This window comes from Clarias gariepinus, chromosome 2 (assembly GCF_024256425.1).
Source record: "Clarias gariepinus isolate MV-2021 ecotype Netherlands chromosome 2, CGAR_prim_01v2, whole genome shotgun sequence".
Lineage (NCBI taxonomy): Eukaryota > Metazoa > Chordata > Actinopteri > Siluriformes > Clariidae > Clarias > Clarias gariepinus.
In genome coordinates this window covers 9,908,081-9,922,030 of record NC_071101.1, presented here as the reverse complement: position 1 = coordinate 9,922,030, position 13,950 = coordinate 9,908,081, and the positions used below count along the sequence as shown (strand labels likewise).

General features: G+C 38.9%; 1 protein-coding gene across 2 annotated transcripts; it reads left to right on the top strand.

Annotated features, from left to right (window-relative positions):
- The first annotated feature begins 449 nt into the window (after positions 1-449).
- dctn4 (dynactin 4) lies at positions 450-10,940 on the top strand. 2 transcript variants are annotated; one of them, XM_053479273.1, is made up of 14 exons: positions 450-610; positions 1,199-1,269; positions 2,443-2,621; positions 2,825-2,868; positions 2,974-3,081; positions 4,710-4,730; positions 5,579-5,652; positions 6,050-6,162; positions 6,562-6,671; positions 6,761-6,834; positions 6,962-7,016; positions 8,489-8,596; positions 9,825-9,922; positions 10,562-10,940. In XM_053479273.1, exons 1-14 carry the CDS (start codon positions 476-478, stop codon positions 10,773-10,775), a joined length of 1,404 nt encoding a protein of 467 aa, XP_053335248.1. In that variant the 5' UTR covers positions 450-475; the 3' UTR covers positions 10,776-10,940. The 2 variants fall into 2 exon arrangements, with proteins under 2 accessions (XP_053335248.1, XP_053335256.1); XM_053479281.1 differs by lacking the exon at positions 4,710-4,730.
- The last annotated feature ends 3,010 nt before the right edge of the window (positions 10,941-13,950 follow it).

The following is a 13,950-nucleotide window of genomic DNA, read 5'->3' as shown; positions in this document are numbered from 1 at the left end:
TTCCCACATGCAGTATAGTCAGTTAACAGGTAGTTATGGTTGCTAAGCAACACAATGGGCCAAGACTGGGGTGATGAAAGGGCACAACCATGGTGTTAGAAGAACTGAGGAACTAGCCAAAGAGAAAAAAAACTTGTCTTTTCTCAAACACTAATAAATACTAACCCCTGGGTTTACAGTGCATCGTTTTAAAATGACCAGTGTTGTAGTTTTTAACATAAAATGGCAGCTTGGTTTAAATCTGCAAAGAAACAAAAACAGCTGATCTGCAGGAGGCGCTGTTGACTCAACAGAAGGAGAGATTTCAGAATCTCCGCCCACCCTGCTTCGGATTGGCTAGACTTCTTTGTAACCTGCGTCTTATTTAACAAATCGCTTGTCAGTTAAAACAACCAGCCATTCATGAGACAGGAGGCGGGGTTTGTCGGGGAAAATAACGCGGTGAGAAGAGAAAAACAGGAGTCACGGTTCAGACATGGCGTCTCTCCTGCAGCCCGACAGGGCGGTGTATCTTGTGCGCGGAGAGAAGAAGATTCGCGCCCCGCTATCTCAGCTCTATTTCTGCCGGTACTGCAGCGAGCTGCGCTCTCTTGAGTGCGTGTCACATGAAGTAAGTATCTCTATCAAGCTTTCTTTTTAATGGACGTCTTGGATGGATGGATATATCATCGGTATCATCATCATCATCACAACCTAGAATGCTTGGTGCCCCGCCTACTTGTGCTCCGTCCTGACGCGTAATTGGCTGTATGACGTGACAGTTTGGGGAAACTCGCGATTCTATTGGGCGCCTCAGCTGTCTGTTTAACTGTTTTCATTCATTGACACTAGCTAGCATAGTGATTTTTCACGGATTTTGTACATTTCGAGATATTTCTAGATCATTAATGAAAAAAAAACACATTTTGTTTAGAAAATTTCTAATCACAAACGTTGTTTGCTATGTTTATTTATCAAACACTTAAATAAATATAGCTAGTTAGCTAGCCGGCTAAGCATCACCACACCCGGCTAATTCACTCTGATACAGCTTACAATAATAATAATAATAATAATAATAAATTAAGGAACATTATGAGCAATATTGTGACTTTTTTAGCTGTTAAATATTAAATTGTCATTGTTCATCTTTGCAATGAAGTTCTACTGTATGATAACTAACATTGTGTGTGTGTGTGTGTGTGTGTGTGTTATTCAGGTTGACTCTCATTACTGCCCCAGTTGTCTGGAGAGCATGCCATCAGCTGAGGCGAAGCTCAAGAAGAACCGGTAAATACTTAATTTATACTTAATACCTTGAGTGCGATATTGATTTTATACAACAGATGAACAAACACCATTTACAGGGTGGTATCAAAAATTTCAAGATTTGCACACCACAGATCCGGTTGCCACAGATATGTCCGCCGTCCTACACCTTAAAACCTGGCAGTAAAATTCGCCACTGACTGTACGGCCCCTGGGAACGGATTCTTAATGCTCAATGCTGCAAATGTTAACAAAGATGACGAGTATGCACTCGATCGAGCTGTGGACCTGCCTCGCCTTTTTTTTGGTCGTGGACATGATGGACTCTTCGTCTGTAACATCTCTTGCTTCGTCTCAGGGTCGTACCTATACACTTGATGTTTCAATCCTTGACACGATGGATGGGTCATCCACGGCACGCTGATGGAGTTCGATGTGATGTTCCTTCTGTTCCTGGATCAGCAGCCTGGCGACGAACTTGGCAGCAACACGGTGCATGTTTAAATCACATGAGGATTGTCTGGACTAAACACTGCTATCACACAACGACAGCAGTGTTGTGGATTGTTCTCCGACGATCATCCTGTTCTCTCGTCGTCTTCCAGTGATCTTCTTCCGCTCTTGAAGTGTGCATGCCACTCAGAACATCTTAAACGACTTGTTGAGCTTCGCGGTAATCCTGCCGAATCATATCAAATGTCTCTGTGGCAGATTTGCCCAGTTTCACACAGAATTTCACGTTTGATTTTTCTGCTAACTTGCTGTCCATGATGAAATGGCACGTCACAATAGCATCGATGTAAACAGCACGATATCTCTTGGCACGCTGACTTACGAAGGTCAACGCTCACTGTGACTTGTGCTGCCATCTGTTGGTTTGTTACAAAACTGGTCTCGAAACGTTGTGATACCACCTCGTAGTGGGCTGTAGGGGTAATGCGAGTACGCTGTGACACCAAATAAATAAAAAGATCAAAATTTTCAGATTTGTAATTAGGTTTCGAATTTGCATAAAAAAATTCTGACGTGCGAGTAAATAGGACTAATAAAACAAAGCCACGCGGTTTAAACAATGTGATATTTTTAATTTATTTAAATTATTTATCGTTTTGCTGAATAAAGTTTGCGTAAGCTGCAGAAGATTTTCACATTTCAAACTGAGCCATAACAGCTGCTGTTTTTAACACCTTCCAGATGTGCAAACTGTTTCGACTGCCCGTGCTGCATGCACACCCTGTCCACGCGAGCCACCAACATCCCGGCACCGCTGCCCGACGATCCCACCAAGACCACCATGAAGAAGGCGTATTACCTCGCCTGCGGCTTCTGCCGCTGGACCTCGCGCGACGTCGGCATGGCCGACAAGTCTGTGGGTGAGTGAGTTTCTATGTGCTCATTTTCTCTTGCATGAGAAGACACATACACACACTTTGAGGTTTTTGTGTAAATCAGGACTTCAATTAGATTATCAGGTTATTACCTTTTAAAGCTGTATTCTTTTTATGTGAAGTAGTGATGATCAAATAATGTGTGTGTGTGTGTGTGTGTGTGTGTGTGTGTGTGTGTGCTTGCGTAGCCAGTGGAGGATGGCAGGAACCCGAGAATCCTTACACTCAGAGGGTAAGTGTCTCCGGCAGTGGTGAGAAACTCTTTAAATTTAATTATGCATTTATTTCTATAATTAACCGTGGTGTCCTCGTGTTTCTTTGTCCTTTGCCTCCTCAGATTAATAAACTAATTGAGTATTATCAGCAGCTGGCTCAGAGAGAGAAGTTGGAGAGAGACCGAAAGAAACTGGCCCGAAGACGTCCTTTCATGCCTCAGGCCTTTTCGGTACACACACACACACACACACACACTGAGGGTTGGTAATTACCTGCCAAGACATTATTTTTTAAACTAACAGCACGTTGCTTAAAGTGACATTTAAACTTTAAGCCCCGCCCCCTGTCCCCAGGTAAACAGTTTATTCATAGCCTTGCATTTGCATACTGGAACACGATTGGCTGTGACACAAGAGCACTTGAGTGTAAATTTTTTTTTTTTTTTTTTTCAGTTCGATTATTTTTTATTTATTTATATTTTTTTAAACAAACTGAATGTATGTGTGAAGTGCTATAATTTAAAAATAAAAAATATGTATGTCTTTCACATACTAATTCTTCCCTCTGCCCCATAATCTTTAACTTCCAGTCACTCTCTAGTTACTAAAATTGCATTAATTAAACTTTCCTTTCCTTAATTGTGATACTGAAGTCAGGCAAAAACACTGTGTTTTAATCCAATTAAAATAATACAAGTTTTAGAATTTTAGAAAGTGTTAGATTATGTAGATTTTTTTAGATTATATATTTGATTAAGTTAAATTATTAAATTTTAGAAAATGCAGTGTGTGAACTTCAATATTTTTATAAAAGGAAAAAAAAATAGGTCCCTGGCAAAAATTAAAGGTATATTGTTATTATTATTGTTGTTGTTTTTAATATTATTAAAATTTATTTACATAAGTTAAGTTGTTAAAATTTTGCAACATGTAATAATTATTGCTATTTTTATATTATTGATTAGTAGTATTATGAGTAATATTATAACAACTGTAAAAAAATATTATTCTTATTAGCATTAGTATTATTTCTATTATTAAAATATTTTTCAATTATGTATTATTATTTTACATTTTTAGAAAGTTATTTGCTTTGTGAAATGAAATATTTTCTGTTATTATTGTTATCGCTATAATTGTTATGATATTAATAGTAATTGTAATATTAGTAATAGTAATTAGATCTATTGTCCTTTATTATTATTACTCATTATTATTATTAGTATGTTTTGCTATGATAGTAAATTTAAGTAATAAGTAAAGTTATAATTAGTCTGTAAAGTGTAATAATTGTCACTGGTATTATTATTGTTATTGCTATAATAATAATTATTGTTATTATTATTATTATTATTATAGCAAGAATACTACTACTACTACTACTAATAATAATAATCATTATTATTATTGTTATAACATTTAATACTATTGACATTATGTCAATAGTATTAAATGTTATAATAATAATAATAATAATAATAATTACTATTATACTTATTATTTTTTTTATTACTATTATTATTATTAGTAGTAGTATTTTTGCTATAATAATAATAATAATAATAATACTGCTTTTTCTGCTAAAGCATGTTCTGAAATTAACCTGTCTTTCCACCTAATCTGTATTATTATTATTATTATTATTACTAATCTATTCTTCAGGGTTCAATTCTAACCCTGTCTGTTAATCTGAGTGTAATTCCAGGGATTAACCGCCTCTCCTTTGCTGCAGCTTGTGCTGAAGTTTCATCTGCTTCTTTTCTCTTTTCTCCTCGCTCTTTGCTTGTGCACGCCGATCTTTTGGTTTGCACCTCCACGTCCTCCGCCTGCTCCACTCCCTCCCCCCTTCTTTCCCCAGCAACACACTATTCATGTAGTGGTGAGTGGCACTCGTTCACATCTCTGACTCACACACACTGGGCACTCGCTCGCTGTTTAGGGTTAAAACATGAAAAGTGCTCTTTCAGTCATCGTGCTTGTTCTAATATCCAGATCACATGAACACACTGTAAATGACTGGGTGTAGGATATAAATAAGATCACGCTGTGTGGGGGAGTGAGATGAAAGAAAGAAACAATATTATTATTATTATTATTATTATTATTATTGAAGTGAAGATAACCTGCTTAAATAAAATACATTAAACTTTTTTTGTCTGAACTTTGTGCAGTAGTGTTAAAGGCTTAGTTTCTTCCTTAGAAATGTCATTTCTTCTCTAAGAGATTTTGAAAAACTTATCTGAAACATTATTTCTCCCCTAAATCGGCATAAATCTGTGTACAAATACAGAAGAATCTAAAAAAAAAAATCTTTATTTATGAATTTAAGAACGAAAATCCACAATATAATGATTGAGTCATGTGATTCTGGCAAATGTGAGGCCTTGTTTGTTGTCGGTCACGTGACTCTCAGGGAATCCGACACGCCTCGAAGCGAGGCTTCATTTGGACACGCCCCCTTCTGCTCTATATCAGCCTTTTACATCTTTAGGCACTGTCACAGTAAAACATTTGTTTCTGGTTCATTCATTTAATCTACATCATTTAATTTGAGCTTATTATGAAATAAAAAAAATTAGGGGAGATGTCAAAACTTTTGCATCAAACACTAAACTAAAGGAGAGTAAGCTGATCAGATTCTGTTTCCGTACTGTTGATATTAACAATGCTGTGAGTGTTGGGTGTTAATGACGTCTGATGAAGCTTTGTTGGTTGTGTGTGTAAAAGGAGAAGTACGGCCTCGGTACCCGGCTCCAGAGGCAGAGGTCCGGAGCGCCCATCAGCGCCCTCTACGGGCTCTCGTAAGTATTCTTGATCATCTCTACGCATGGTGTTTGCTGGCATTAAGGTCTTTATTTATTAATCATAATTAATTTTAAAGTCAATGTGGGGAAATAAAAAATCAAGGAACCCTCCATAAAATTAGTTTTATGGTTTAGAGAGCCTGGAGACAGAATTCAGATGTATAGTGGCTTGTTGACGTTAAAGAGGGAGGGTTTGTAAGCGATGATGCATTTCAATCCCTGAATTTTAAAGACTCGTTTGTACACACACACACACACGTGGGATTATTAGGTACTCCTAACTCCTCTCATATATTGGCCTCTCTTTGATGTGTAAGATCTTTTGCTTTTCTTTTTTGTTGTTGTTTGTGTGATTTATTAAAAATGGGCGTGTCTCCGTTCTGTCTTGTTGCAGTCTAAAGGAAGGTGAGGAGCAAAAGGAGGTCAGTATTGAACCGGCTCAGGCGCTGGACGAGGTCGAGCCTCTACCCGAGGATTATTACACACGTCCTGTCAACCTGACTGAAGGTGCATCTCTCTCTCTCTCTCTCTCTCTCTCTCTCTCTCTCTCTCTCTCTCTCTCTCTCTCGTTCTCATTTACACACTTCTTTAATCTGCAATAAAGACTAAAATAAGGCATAATCAGGGCTGATTTGAGTGATGTCTGCATTGACGGTGTCTAACCTTTAGCTGCCCGTCTCACCACTTTGGGACGTGAGCATTGACCCTTGATGTTGATTTACTTTTCCTTAACTGTACAACACAACAGTAGTTTATTTCTTATATAATGTACAGTAAAGCAGGTTTTATAATAATTATAAAAAACCTGCTTGTTAGCCGATTAATACACTGTAACCCTGCTAACCTGTGTGTGTGTGTGTGTGTGTGTGTGTGTGTGTGTGTGTGTGTGTGTGTGTGTTGATGCAGTGACGACACTCCGCCAGAGGTTACTTCAGCCCGACTTCCAGCCCTCAGGAGTGTCTCAGCTCCACCCCAAACACAAGCACCTGCTGATGAAGCGCTCGCTGCGCTGCAGGGTGTGTATCTAACGCATGCACACACACAAACACACACAATCAGGGTGACACGCAGTTTAACACTGGCACTTTTTTTTTTTTTTTGTCAGAAATGCGAGCACAACCTGAGCAAACCAGAGTTCAACCCAACATCCATTAAGTTTAAAATCCAGCTAGTGGCCGTGTGAGTACAACAGAACATCTTATTCACTCCACACACACTGCTGCTTGTTTTTATACAGACAGCTTCTATCAGACTGTTGATGATGATAATGATGATGATGATTGAGTGTGTGTGTGTGTGTGTGCAGGAGCTACATCCCTGAAGTGAGGATCATGTCCATTCCGAACCTGCGTCACATGAAGGCAAGTGTTCCTCTTGCTCCAGGTTTACTGAACACTCGATTAAAAAGACGACTGATAATGGGATATACAGTGGAACCTTGGATTACGAACATAATTCGTTTCTGGAAGCGGGCTCGTATTCCAAAACATTCAATTCAAAGCAACAAGTCACGGCAGAGAAGTGTTTTTGTGTAGAGCAGAGAGAGATAGTTTGTGTTTGTTTGAAGCAAAAAGGGTGTGTGGTAAAGGCGAGAGAGAGAGTTTGTGCGAGTGTGTGAAGCGGTACGGTGTCTCACACAACGACAGGCTGAGGGGGAGAAAAGGGAGAAAATAGATCTTTAACCTCTTATGAGACTTTCTTTTGCTTTACACGTGCGCACACATACAGACACAAAATAAAATATGTTTAACACACACACACGTGGTCACAGTGTTATAGTAAACAGTACACGTGTGCACAGATGTTAATTATACAACATGGCTGCAAGCAGTGGTTCAGCACTTTCTGGCCCCGACACAGGAAGACCAGAAACAAAAGTGGAATCGTCAGAATTTCCTGCTATCCTGTGTTATATTTAGCACTTTAGCTAACGTTATCTGACGAGTTCTGTTGGTGTCATTGGGTCAAATCTTTACAAGATGAAAAAAGAGTCATGATTTGGATGAAGTTGGAGGGATATTTGCTCTAACGGACCCGTGTTTTGTCTCAAAGTCGCGCTTCAGGTCACAGTTTCAGGACATAGGGGACAAACCAGTTTAAATTTTTTTTTTCCTTTTCTTAGAGTAAGCCATGCTGTGTCACGCTTTCGTTTCTGTTTTTTTTTTCCACACACACACACACACACACACACACTGCCTACACGGTAAACGATCACGCTAATTGGCTCTGTTGAGTGATGCAATATAGCCACGCCCACCTTGAGGGAGGAAAGCGCTAAATTACAGGTGTATTAATTCTTCTCGTTTATTCGAAAAGCATCTGGGTCCAGACAGAACAGTAATCACAGTCCACCATTTAATGATGTGTTTTGGTTTTAAAGATGCAGTTTAGAAGATAATGAGGGAAATAAACGTAAAATAGGAACAGTAAAAGAAAAAAAAAAATCCCGATTAATCTTGTCATGTCAAGTGATTCAGAAATGTATAACGTTACAGTAAATACATTATGTCCATGTCAACCAGTAGGACGTTTGCTCTTATGAAAATGTAAAAACACACTTTAATGAGACTGAAGCTTTTGAAATCCAGGCTCTGAATCAGCAACTCGATACGAGAAAAGTGAAAACTCGAACAAACATGGGTTCTCGTGATTTCCAGTCAGACCGATCGGTTGTAAAGTGACACTTAAGTGCCACGTCTTGGCTCCATGTGGAAAATAATCCTTTGATACATCTTTTCAAGTCGTGTCATCTTGTAATTGTCTTGATCTTGGAGATGATGATTTCTCTCTGCCCTTACTGAAGGCTTGTTGTTGTTGTTGTTGTTTGTGACAGGAGTCCCAGGTGCTGCTGACCCTCACTAACCCGGTGGAGAGCATCACTCACGTCAGCCTGTTCACCTGTGAGGAAGGAGATCCTGACGACATCAACAGCACAGCTAAGGTTCAGACACACACACAACGCGCACGGACGCACACACACACACACACACACACACACACACCTCATCTTATCTGAAAGCTCATGCAGGCGTTTGAATTATTTCCACTGTGATATAAATTTTGGCAGGTTTACATTCAATATGTTAGATTTTTTTTATTCATAAACAAAAATCTGTTATATTCTAATAACACTAAAAGATTTTGTTGTTTTATGTATATTGTGAGGTAATTTATTGGAGATTGGGGGGGAGGGATCAATTCAATTATGAATCAGTTTTTTTTAATTTCTTTTATTTTTATTTTTTATTCACGTATCGCCACATTGACTACAAAAAAAAACAAGACAATTTGGAGTCAGTGTGGCTATTAAAAACAAAACAACAAACACAATCAATCTATTTATCGCCACACTGACTCTAAAATGTATTTATTGTTTTTAATTACTTAATTAGTTTTTTTGAACCTGTTACGTTATAATAAATCTGAAGCTAAAACTGTCTGTTTTCCAGTTTGTTTTTCCGTGACCAGTGAATCAGACACTCGGATATAAACGATTCTGTACCGCACGAGTGTACCGAACGTGTTTCTCGAGTGGCGCAAAACAGAAACATGTTTTTATGGCGTCACATTATCGGAAATCGCCTTTTCCTTTAAACTCTGAGAGAGAATTAGTCCCAAACCCTCTTATTACACACACACATACACCTGTCTTACAAAACCGCCAGCACTAATTAGTTGAAAAAAGCCGCACATAACAGCTTCCTCGCAGCCGCACAACCTGGTAAATTTTGAGACATCTGAGGCGGTAAAAGGTCTTTGTTTCATTTAAAATGCTAAATGCTGCGCTTTTTTTTAAATGACAAAACTAATAAGCAATGAGCGACATTTTAATCATTAAACCTTTTTTAAAAGCTTAAAATGCTTAATTAAATCTCAGGAAAATGTAATATTGAATCAGGATGTTTATAAAATCGCCATACTTACAGAATCGCAATTTTAATCAAATCGGCACACAATAATCGTGATGATATGTTATCGGGAGATAACTAGTGATTCCCATCTCTATGATTTATAATAAGGATACAGGATACTAACTTATCATGTCTGCAGTATGTAATGATTCTTAAATGAGATTACAAACCCAGTTACAGTTGTGTAATAATGTAGTCCATATCAGGTCACGTATTAACCGTGTGTGTGTGTGTGTGTGTGTGTGTGTGTGTGTGTAGGTGTTAGTGCCAGCGAAGGAGCTGGTTCTGGCAGGTAAAGACGCAGCGGCGGAGTACGACGAGCTTGCCGAGCCGCAGGACTTCCAGGACGACCCAGAGTAAGAGATTATATTATACAGACACCTGAGTTGTGTCGAGCTTTAAAGGTCCCGTGTGTTACTATTTCTTTAACGAGTTAATATCAGAGCTCGCTTAAAATGTGTGTACAGCATTAATGCTCCAGCTCAGATACACATCAGATCATGTTTTTCCTCATTTACCTCAAATTTGCTCTGTTTTACTTCTCCTTCAAATCATCTCCTCTCTCTCTCTCTCTCTCTCTCTCTCTCTCTCTCTCGCCATGTTCCTCCTCTTTTCTTCGTTTTTTCACTTTTTTTTCTCTGCTTTTCTCTCGTTCTCACACACTTTTCCTCTTTCTCTCTCCATTGTTCCGTCCATATCTCTCTCTCTCACATACACACTTGCGCGCGCACACTCATTTTCTTTTTTATTCTTGTTCCCACTTTCTCTGCCTCTTTCTGTCCATCTCTCCTCTCACTTTGTCTCTTTCTGTGCAACTCCATCTCTAAGTTTCTGTCTCTTCTTCTTGTTTGTCCCACCCTCTCATTCTGTCTCGCTGGTTATTTATAAATGTTTTTTATTTATTTATTTATTTTTTTTAACTCACTCAGTGCAAAACTAAGCCCTCTCTCTCTTTCTCTCTCTCTCTCTCTCTCTCTCTCTCTCTCTCTCCACAGTGTGGTGGCCTTCAGGAAGTCCAACAAGATCGGTTTCTTTATCAAAGTGATCCCTCAGCGCGAGGACGGCGATGTCACCGTGTCCTTCAAGATGCGCCACGACTTCCGCAACCTGGCGGCTCCCATCAGGCAGAGCGAGGAAGGAGAGCCCGCTGTCGAGCTCATCTGGCTCACACACCACGTAGAGCTCAGCCTGGGGCCACTCGCGGCCTGAACACACACACACACACACACACACACACACACACACACACACACACACACACACACACACACACACACACACACACACACACAAACAGACACAACAGTTCACACACTCTAAACAACCAGACCATGGTATCACTTACACACACACACACACACACACACACACACACACACACACACACACACACACACACACACACACAGAGGAGGTTATGAATAATGATGACAGGATAAAACTCACTTCGATCTCTTACTGATTTATAAAACCTACACACACACTACACATCATGTATATATGCACACACACACGCACACACACAATCTCCTGCATGCCATCATCGACCCGCAGAGCTGTAACCTTCTTGTGTTCATCTCCTCTCTCTCTTTTTCTCTCTCTCACTCCGGAGCGCTCTGTCGAGTGTGTAACCTGGTCACTGCGATTAAAACCGTGTTCGTTCATTACCGTGGACAAATAACTTCAGTGTATTCTTTCTCTGCTGCAGTGTAAAATCTGAGACGACGTGTAGTGCAAGTGTGCTGTAGCTGAGAGAGCTTTAAATAAACAATTCACTAATTAAAGTATTTAAAAAAAAAGTGCTGTTTGATTTTTTTTTTCCCTTTTTCTTACCATCTATTCATCATTCAAGTTGTTAGGAACGTAGCCTGTAAACCTGAGTTTTAGGATGTTCCTCTGCTCACCAGTGCTCGTGAACAACTGTCCTTTTTATTTTATTCATTTATTTTAAATAATTACAGGGAAGTGAAGATTTAACAATGAATATAAGAATAAATAGTGATTGTAGTATATGTTTCTTACGCTGTCGTCAATACTAGCTGATTTAGAAAGTGTGTGTGTGTCACGCAGGACTAGGGTGTCCTGCACCTTTTTCAAACCTTTTTTACATTTTATCTCAACAGCTATCCTGCTTAAAGAGTGTTGTCAGTAATACACTTTACCACTAGGTGGTGCTGTTGTTACATAATGTCTAATTAAAACCACTCTAGACACAAAATAATTCTGCTACTGTGTTAGATTACTGTATATAATTTTTTGTTTTAATTATTACAAATATTTATGTTAAATATTTTACTGATGAGCCATAACATCATGACAATATTGAGTAGATCCCCACCTTTTCCCCCCACAAAAACAGTAATGTTGTTTGTGTTCCAGCATTAAGCTTTCCAGCTATAATAGCTCTACTGAATCAGACTAGAAGGGATTTGTTCACTGTAGCTACAGCTATTAACATCTGATTACAATGGCACATGGACGTGGGTGGGATACACGTATTACACAGTAAATAAACATTTTGTCCCTGATGTTTGATGTGTCGGAAGCGGAAAAAATGGGCAAACTTTAGAATCAAGTGCCAGATTGTGACGTCTAGACGACCGGGTCAGAGCAATTCCAAAACTGCAGGTCTTCCTGGTCTGCTGTGGTGTTACTTGTTAGAGTAGACACATTTTTAATTATTCTGACCAAAAAGAAGGATATAATAGTGTTATAATGTTACAGATAAAGTCAAAAAGGTGACATTATTGAAAAATTATGTATTAATATTTAATGGATATTATAGGTATGGATTATATAATAATAATAATAGTATGAAAGACATGCTGACATCAAATAAAAAACAAAACACTTTGATGGTAAAAACAGGAAACAAAATACAAAGGGAAAGAAACAATACAATGAAGAGGGAAAACTCCAAGGACTAAAAGACTACAGTTACATCATTTCGCGTGCAGATTCTGATGGTATAGCTTGAGATTCGGCTGTCGTTTTATTAGTTATTGATTAGTATTTTTCCGTACTAAGAGTTTGGTGGAACTTCATTTCGAAATATCACCTGGCTGTAGCGATAATCATTACACGGGTTTCATAAGGTTAAAGGTCAGACGTTACAGGAATGTAGTTTTAAATGAAATTTACAAAAATGCACTTGTTGATGGCTCACCTGATTATCAGGAAATTTCAGGCTCCTCAGGGGATCTTGACTTTTCAACGCCTAGAATGAAATGAAATGGCTGGGAGGCGTAAAGTGTCAAGCCAGTATCCAGTCAAAAATAATCAGTTAAACAAAAAAACAAAACAACGTACCCCGATCCTGCTCGTGTAGCCGGCGAGTTCTCTGACACTAAGCAGACATAATGTTTACAGAGAGCTAACTGTGCAGACGCTGGATTCAGAGACCAGTGCTAAGGCTAACACTCCTGACGTTCCTCTCAGTGGGCCACGGCGGCCTGGATCAAAAACACGCAAAAGATCTGGACCTGTGCTGGTCCTAAGCAACTTTTGCTAAAAAAACTTATCAGCTCATACTGAACAGCTGATACAGAACAACATTTAGTGAACAGCTCATTCTGAACAGCTCGGTAGAACAGTCGGACTGTGAACAACAGTCTGGAAGTTGCGTCATGTCCACTGGACTTCTTTTCTGGGTTTGAAGTATTTCCTGTAGATTCCTAAATTTAAGAAAGGTTGGTTGGGGACCCAAAATATATCCTCCACTGTAATAGACTCTTTGATGGATAATAGAGAAGATGAGAAGGAGGGGAAGATTGTTATGATAGAATGATCACACATCTTAAACTCCCTTACAATCCAAAAAGGGGATTGTTCAGTTTGGTCCTAACCAATCTTTCTCAGAGTGAAGAAACTGCTTTGATGAGTAGTGAAATGTTGAAATGACCCGACGTCCAGACAACTGTAGTAACAGTGAACAGTTTTTCTTGAACAGCTCATAGCAAACAGTTTTTTCCTTAACAGCTTGCACTGATAAGTTTTTTTTCCCTGAAAAGTTCAGACTGAACAGTTTCTCCTTAACAGTTTGAGCTGAACAGTTTAAATTTAACAACTTAATCTGATCAGTTTTTCCTGAACAGCTCATACCGAACAGCTTCTCCTAGACAGCTTGAACAGTCCCCCACCCAGAACAGCTCATACCAAACAGTTTCTTTTTAACAGCTTAAAATGAATAGTTTTTCATCAATACCTGAATAGTTTTTCTTGAACAGCTCATACCACACAGCTTCCCTTTAATGGCTTGAACTGAACAGTTTTTCCTGAACAGTTCATACCAAACATTTTTCCCCCCGAACAGCTTATTCTTACCAGTTTTTCCTAAACAGCTCATACTGATCAGCCTTAACTGAACAGCTCATATCAAACAGTT